This window comes from Diabrotica virgifera, chromosome 3 (genome assembly GCF_917563875.1).
Source record: "Diabrotica virgifera virgifera chromosome 3, PGI_DIABVI_V3a".
Lineage (NCBI taxonomy): Eukaryota > Metazoa > Arthropoda > Insecta > Coleoptera > Chrysomelidae > Diabrotica > Diabrotica virgifera.
Window position 1 is genome coordinate 81,470,006 of NC_065445.1, and position 9,119 is coordinate 81,479,124.

The 9,119-nt window shown below is 32.6% G+C and overlaps 1 protein-coding gene across 1 annotated transcript; it reads right to left on the reverse strand.

Moving 5' to 3' along the window:
• Positions 1-342: 342 nt before the first annotated feature.
• On the reverse strand, positions 343-4,745 carry LOC126882529 (homeobox protein Hox-B4-like). The gene is made up of 2 exons (XM_050647496.1): positions 4,741-4,745; positions 343-901 (listed from the first exon to the last, which is right to left on the reverse strand). Exons 1-2 carry the CDS (start codon positions 4,743-4,745, stop codon positions 343-345), a joined length of 564 nt encoding a protein of 187 aa, XP_050503453.1.
• Between the last annotated feature and the right edge of the window lie 4,374 nt (positions 4,746-9,119).

The window sequence follows — 9,119 nt, forward strand, 5'->3', positions numbered from 1 at the left end:
GTCTGCATTATTTTTTCTAATAGTTGATATTTTCGTCAATGCCAAATATTTTTTGACGCAATAATGTCCTTATAACTCCTTTTTGACATTTAGATGTATTATACCTACTTTGATATTTAAAAAATATAAATGCAAATATACCGAATATCTATACCGAGCAACAGATAAATAAAGTTTAAAAATATGTAATATTTTTTCATTTCATAGGACCATTAGCTGATTGGAATGTTATTTATTTAAAATGCACAAATTATACGGCAATCGTGTTCTAAAACTTAAAACTTCTAAAACTATATTTATGTATCAAATTTCTATTTATTTCATAAAACCAGTATTAAGCTCCTAAGTCAAATTTCCATATTTAATCTTATTTTTATTTTCTCTCCTCCTGTTTTGAAACCAGATTTTCACAACTCGTCCAGGCAACCCGGTTGCTGCCTCCAACTGTTCTTTCGTATCATTATCAACAAATGGATTCTTTTCAAAGGCCTTCTTTAAAATTTCTGCTTGGGGTTTACTAATGGATGTCCTATTTCTGGTATTAAGAAACGAATAGAACTCGTCTTTTTGCTGATTGGTCCTGGCAGGAACTGGTGCTGCAGGAGGAGGTAATTGTGGTGGTGGCTGGTAAGATTGAGGCTGTGATAGGTTGGTGGGAAGTATCGATGAGGGAGGAGGCGAGAGAGGGTGTAGTTGAGAGTGTTGTGGAGGTGGTGGTAATGGAATGGCATGTGATGGATGTGGTGCAGGAACTTGAGGATGTGGAGAATGTGATGCTGTGGATGGAGGTGCTTGCGATGGTGACTGACGTGACCGTTTTTGAATCGATTCTGATTGTTTCTGGTGAATGTTGGTAAATTCTAGAAGTTTCGCTAAGAAGCCAGCTGAGGGTGTGGGTTCGCTAAAAACTATTTTTTTGTTATTACTTTATCTAATTTAGTTTATAGAAAACAAGATCTAGCTAATTAACTTAAAGTAATGATTTCTACTTCAAGCAATAAGACATTTCCGAATAAACATGAAAGACAAATTAACAAAACAATTTTACAATTTTCATGCAAAATGAATGCCCTCAAATCAGTGTTGTCATGGTGCCGGAACGCCGTTCCGGCACTGGTTAAGAAAAGAAAAAATAAATAAATAGAGAATTTAGGTTTTGTAAATAAAACACGGATTATAGAAAACGCTCTCTCTATATCGATACAGCAACTATATTCGATAAAATAAACAAGCAAAATTCCAGAATTTAAATATTTTTGAATTAAGCAAATAGCAAATGCATATACATTTTAAAATATGTAGACGTAACTTGTATTAAAAAAACATAGAGTAATATTTTACTTGTAAAAAAGTTAAGGAAAGTGCGTTCCGGCACTACTTATTTTGCCATGACACCACTGCCTCAAATATAACCCCTTACTGCCCCGCGTCAACCACCACTTTTTTTTTAATAGCATGTGTGGTCGAGTGGCACATTATTTGAAAGATAATTTTTTTCTCTACACGACACTCTATTTTTTTTAATTTACGTAATAGGTTTGAAGATAATTTTGGACTTAACAAATTTATTATAAATTCATTAAATCCAAAATTAGCTTTAAATTTATTCCGCAGATTAAAAAATAATAGAGGCTCGTGTAGAGAAAAAAATACCTTTCAAACGATGTATCACTCGACTACACTTGCTATTAAAAAAACTAGGGGTTTACATTTAAGGGTATTAATTCTGCATGAAAATTCGTCCCCCTTCCAATATAAATTGACGTGTTTTTTTAAATTGTGAAGAAACTCTTGGTTTCTGAGTTTCCGGGGGAGGGGGTAAAATTTTCGATGAAACACACTGTAGGTACATATTTATCAATTTTTTTGAAATAAAAGTTTGAATGAAGTAGGTAGGTAAAGATTTAAAAACACAGATTTCAAAATTTTTATTAGAATTATTTTCAAACAATGGTCAATTATAATCTAAACTGTGCAACAAAAGATATATACAATTTTAGTGTTAATATGTATTTAGCTGCAAATTAAAAATATACAACTTCTTCCAAAATGTTTCTATACTATTCAGTCTTGTCTGTTGAATTCTGTTTATGATATAAGTATTTTTTTTTAAGAAATACAGATTAAAATTTAGTTGATGATTAGTAGAAAAATGTCGACATTCTCTATAGAAAGCCTAATATTTTAAATAAACTAATGATCATTGATCTGAAAATACTATGGTTTGTTTTTAAACCAAGAGGAGTGATTCAAATTTACCGCGCTGTAAAACTTGTTTGTAATTGGTCCAACCGTAGGCAAGTTTACTCCACTGTTATAAAATTTTGACACTAATCACATTAATCAAATTTTAACACAATTGGCATTTCATAGGTTATTTAAGTTATATCGTCGATTTTTTGTATTTTCTGCGTTATCGCTTTAATTTTTAGATTTTAAGTCTGCTTTTATATACAAAGCAGTTGTTTTTAGAACTCTTTAGCGACGTATTAATATAATATAATATTTATGGATTACCGTCGAGGGCCGACATGATCAACCAAAAAAAAAGATGTATTTGGGGATTATTCTAGTGACTTTCTTGGGTGTGAATTGTCTTTTTAGTTCACTCCTCCTGGTTGAAAAATAAACTATAACAACTGATAATGATACCAGCATAAGCCTTCACTAGAGCAAGAGTTATATCAGCCGGTATCTAGCAACGCAAAGGTCTCCTAATCGGCTTTACAACGATATGATGTTATATTTATTTCTACAGGGTTAACCAAAATGATGTACCGGGTGTCCCAATAAGAATAGCTCTCGGCCATATCTCAGGAACCGTTTATAGTACAGCTTTGAGAAAAAAATATTTATAACAAAAGTTGCCTCGGGAAAAGCCTGGAAATGATTTTCATAATTGTAGGTCCACCGCTAGAGGGCTTAATTGAATATCAAAAATTAAAAAATCAAAATTTTACAAAGTTTACCTAATGAAAGGGCACTGGAAATCCAATCATCGTATTCTTTGTAAAATTCTGCGCATATTTAATTTCACAAGTTTAAGTCTACCTTTGCAAATAAGAGGTGGGGTGAGTGGGAAACTTCTTATGAAAAAATGGCTGTAAGTCCGGTTCTGCTAAATCGAATTTTGCATACTTGGTCTTGTTGAAAACAGCTCTTTTTCGTCAATGTGTCTTATTTTCGAAATAGCCTAATAAGTAATATGCAAGCTAGGAGGCGTTATTTAATTATATTCAGAAATCTAGTTTTCTTTGGAAAATATTAAATACAAGTATACATTTTTAATCCTGTATTACAAAATTAGACCAAATTAGCAACATAATACCGAAAACCGCATGTCGATACCTTTTTTCTATATCGAGATATCTTATGAAATGTGTAAATTTTAAACATAACTGTTACTGTCACCCGTAAACGAGGTTAAGGAAAAGTAGTGCGCTATGGAAAAAACAAATAAACATTTTCCAGATGTAAACGTATATAATTAACTAAAACAACAATAAGACAAAACAACACTATAAAATATAACAAAGAATATGGGGACGGATAAAAGACCTTGTTTTTTCCGCTAGGCCCACTACTCGAGAAAACATGATCTAGAATCTAAAGAACACGAAACGCCATTCAAAGCATTGCGAAAGCAGAAATTGAGACTTCTGTTCAATCTACTCTTGAAAGAGTAAATGCTTGCATCGAAAATGATGAGCAAAAATTTAAACATTTAGGTCGTCAGTAAGTTAGTAGTTGGTTATATTTCTTTGTTATATTTTATAGTGTTGTTTGTCTTATTGTTGTTTTAATTAATTATATACGTTTACATCTGGAAAATGTTTCTGTTTTTTTCCATAGCACAATACTTTTCCTTAACTTCGTTTACCGTTGACATTAACAGTTGTTTAAAATTCACACGTTTCTTAAGATATCTCGAGATAGAAGAAAGGTATCGACATGCGGTTTTCGTTATTATGTTGCTAATTTGGTCTAATTTTGTAATACAGGATTAAAAATGCATACTTGTATTTAATATTCACCAAAGAAAACTGGATTTCCGAAAATAATTAAATAACGCCTATTAGCTGGCATATTACTTATTAGACTATTTCGAAAATAAGACACTTACATTGACGAAAAAGAGCTGTTTTCAAAAGACCAAGTATGCAAAAATTCGATTTAGCAGAACCGGACGTACAGCCATTTTTTCATAAGAAGGTTCCCACTCACCCCCACTTCTTATTTACAAGGGCAGACTTAAACTTGTGAAATCAAATATGCGCAGTATTTTATGAAGAAGGCGATGATTGGATTTCCAGTGCCATTTCATTAGGTAAATTTTGTAAAATTTTGATTTTTTAATTTTTGATATTCAATTGCGCCCTCTAGCGGTGGATCTACAATTATGAAAATAATTTCCAGGCTTTTCCCGAGGCAACTTTTGTTGTAAATATTTTTTTCTCAAAGCTGTACTATAAACGGTTCCTGAGATATGGCCGAGAACCATTCTTATTGGGACACCCGGTACTTAGTTAATTAAAATGTAATTACAATAAAACTCATTCACTAAACTAAATTCTGTTAGGGAAGAATTTACTACCCGTCTTTCTCATTAGATGATTATAGAAGGTGGTAAATCATATTTCTTATAATTTTATTGTACATTACTACACATTTATTACACGTTAATTGCAAAAATAAACCAACAGGTTTGGCTAACCTTGTAAACATAAATATTAAAATTACTGCATCGTTGAAAAAGCGACTAGAAGACCTTTAAAATGAGGTATCTCATGACCTTGATTTGTATTTAAAAAAATCGTTGATTAGATCATTATGCCAACCATATTGACGTGATATCCAACAAATATAGGTATATCAATTGACGGCCATTCACACATTAAAATTGACTGGTCTGGTCAAAGCAGAGCATAGAGCCTCTCCGATGATCACTAAGGAGGGTGAAACGTATGTAAGAGGATAATGGATGAACATACAATACTACTCAACTATATTTACAAAATTACATACAAAGTAGCTAAAAACTAACTAAAAAACAACATCCATTTCATAATAAAAACAAGAACATGGATTTTTTAAAGGCAAGTATATTATTGATATGTGTGGCCAGTCTACAATTTACTACATAACTCGGACGGTTTAATCTAGAACAGCGGTTTCCAACCTTTTTTAGCTTGAGGCACACTAACTTAAAAACTGGTTCAGCCACGACGCACTTGGGTACATAATCTCTATAATTGAAGCGCTTATTGTATAAAGGGTATAAGTCCACGATACTTAGTTTTGAGAAAAACGAATAAAACTATTTAGTTTAGAAACTTGATGATCTATCAAATTTTGTTCTACAGATGAAATGTAGAAGAAGACTAGTAGAGTGACATGTGATACAGCAAACTTGGCTTTGAAAACAATTAAGGTCAAAAAGTCATTTTTAAAGGCTGGAACTTGATTCCTTTATACAATCAATGAATAAAAGACGAAATAGTGCTGCTTCTCTACAGTTAAATTATTTATTTATTTATTACAAACAAGAGCCTATTATTACAAACAAGACAACAAGGTTTATTATTACAAACAAGACCTAAAATACATCGTAAGACTAACTAACGTAAGCTAACCGAAGTAATAAATTAAACGACAAAGTGACAAAAAGGATGCTGGCGCCACAAGAATTATTGTATAAAGGTAATTAGTCCCGGACTAGTTCCCTTTATACGCTCAACAAACATTTTATCGTGCGATATTTAGCGTACGGTGAGAGATACAAATTTCCTTTACAGACTCATCGATCCGTCGACGTTGTTTTAACAAAATGTATATCTCACTTTAATTTCGTACTAAAGTGGACTTATTCCCTTTATACAATAATCGATTCAATTATAGTGAGTATAATCAAATTTCGCGGCACGCTGGTTGGGAACCTCTGATCTAGAATTATATAAAACATCTATCAAACGGCCGCATTTTATATACACAATGAAACGACAAATGCAGTGGAGTTAAACATTGGCCAATCAAAAATAAAAGCATTGGTGTGTAAGTCTTGTAATAAAGGATAAAAGGAAAACAAATAAATATATAAATCCACAAGGAAAAGGTTTTCCTGTAGGTGGCTGTATACCATATATCACAAAAACTTAAGCAAAATCCTTTATAAAAGGTATTATCATTTATTTATATTCCCTAAAATGGGCTACATCACATCATATGCAGAACGTTTTCAATCTGATTACAGATCATCATCAGTGCTGAACAGGATGCTTACATGATAAGCAACCAAAATTGAAAATATTTGGGTAAAAACCCTTTAACCCTTTAAAATTATACAGTCATGGAAATATTGACTTGCATCACCATTTACATATTGGCACCATTTGTCCCTCATTTGAGTTACACACGTTCATATCTTGAACGGTCGATGGCAACTAATCTTTGATGAGTGCCATCAGAGTTGCAGAGTTGTCATCGTCCGTTCAAGATATGAAGTAGCTGAACCTCTGAACGTTTCTAACTCAAGTGAGGGTCAATTAATGCCCAGGGCCTAATCATGTAACATTTACAACGTCCATGTTCATCATCATCATGGCATCTACACTCATAGCGGAGTCATTGCCGCCCTCTTTGGGCTCTTCCGATTCGTTTGTCGCGGTGAATCAATCCGCATTAACATTTTGGTTTTACAATGGGTTGTGTGACTTGGCATCTTCTACAATTTTCCTCCATTCGTTCCTGTTTTTGCTTCTGGTTACCCATTCTCTGACTCCCATCTTCTTAAGGTCCACTATCTGGTTCTCCCATCTAGTTTTGGGTCTTCCTCGTGGTCTGCCTGATACAGGTCTCCATTTGGAAATTTTCTTGATAACAGCTTCTGGATTCCTCCTTTCTATATGTCCTATCCATCTGAGTCTCTGTGCCTTGATAAATCTGACGATGACTTCTCCTTTCAGAAGTTCTCTTACTTCGTGGTTCATGAGTTTTCTAAATTCATTATTACCTATGTTTAGTGGTCCTGCTATCCTCCGAATTATTTTCCTTTCTAGGATCCTCAATCTTTCTTACTCTTTCTGTGTTAGACACATTACTTCAGCACCATATGTGATTACTGGTCTAATTGCTGCTTTGCAAATTTTCAGTTTTGTCTTCTGAGTAAGCTTCTTATCTTTGAGGAAGTTAATGTATTTCCAGTAGGTTCTGTTTCCTGCCTGGATTCTTTCATTAATTTCAATACTTCTATCATTAGTTTCATTAACTGAGACTCCAAGATATTTAACATGCTCTACCTTTTCAAATTCATATTCACCAATATTTAAGCTTATCATATTAACTGGGTTTTTTCTATATTAGGTATTTTGTTTTGATTTGATTTATTTATAAACCCCTTTTGGATGCTTCTTTGCATAACTTCGTAAATTCTTCCTTTAAACTGTTTAGGTTTCTGCTAATTAATGCTATGTAGTCATAGTGCATACGCCACAAGTTGCGACGTCGATGTTATAATCGTACCTTTTATTTCTGTAGCTCTTACTGTTCCTTCTATAGCGACATTAAATAGTGACGTTGATAGAGAGTCGCCTTGTCGTACTCCACGTCCATGTTACGTATAACGATTATTTAAGTCAATGTTTCCATGACTGTATAATTTTAAAGGGTTTGTACCCTAATGTTTTCAATTTTGGCGGCTTAGCATGTGAGCATCCTTCTCAGCACTGATGATGATTTGGAATCAGATGGAACGTTCTGCATAATAATATGTGATGTAGCCCTTTTTAGGGAATTTTAATAAATTATATATCTTTTATAAAGGATTTTACTTATATTTTTTGAAATAAAGATATCACTCCCTCCCTTGAATTTAAACATAATCTAAAACTAGATAAAAATGTTACAAGATCTAAAAAATGTAATTAAATAGTGACGTTGATAGAGAGTCGCCTTGTCGTACTCCACGTCCATGTTACGTATAACGATTATTTAAGTCAATGTTTCCATGACTGTATAATTTTAAAGGGTTTGTACCCTAATGTTTTCAATTTTGGCGGCTTAGCATGTGAGCATCCTTCTCAGCACTGATGATGATTTGGAATCAGATGGAACGTTCTGCATAATAATATGTGATGTAGCCCTTTTTAGGGAATTTTAATAAATTATATATCTTTTATAAAGGATTTTACTTATATTTTTTGAAATAAAGATATCACTCCCTCCCTTGAATTTAAACATAATCTAAAACTAGATAAAAATGTTACAAGATCTAAAAAATGTAATCAAATAGGCGTATAAAAGGGTTCCATGACATGACATCTCGTAACGCGACAGTTCGTAACCGGACAAATGGTAACGAATTATTCTGTTTATTTTTATTAACGTGGAAACTAACTGGTGTTACAGTTAGAAATGAAATTATGTTTATCAATTTAACGAATAAGTATCAGGATAAACCTTTTTAAAGACATTTAATATTGCGTGTTTCAGAATATAATAAAAGTATTTAAATGAATTATTAAAGTATTAAAAGTGATCCCTCTCATCAACTATAACCGTTAATTGAATACCCTAACCATCCCAATGCTATAAACCAATCACAAGGTTTATTATAATAACAGGTAATTATAATATTTCCTTTATAAAATGTTTACTTAGAAAGATGGAAATGTCTAAAGACGGTTGTCGGCTTAAAGAGCTCACGCATTACTTCATTATTCCTTTGTCTAGCTACGTATAAACAATAAAAGCGATAAACTTTTAAAAATATTGTTAAAAGTTTGTATGTATTTAAATATTTGTTTGTGTTTAAAGACTTAAAGATCTACGGTATCAAAAATACGCATAGCCTTGATGATAGCCAAACTTCGGAACGAGGACGGCACCTGAAGAAGAAGAAGAAAGACTTTTAATATATTCTGAAACACGAAATATAAAATGTGTTAAGCATGTTTATCCCGGTACTGATTCGTTATTGATAAACATAATTTCAATTATAACTGTAATAACAGTTGTTTCCACGTTAACAAAAATAAACAGAATAATTCAATTTTGACGTTACGAATTGTCCGTTACGAATTTGTATAGTTACGAATTGTCGCCGTTACGAAGTGTCGCTGTTA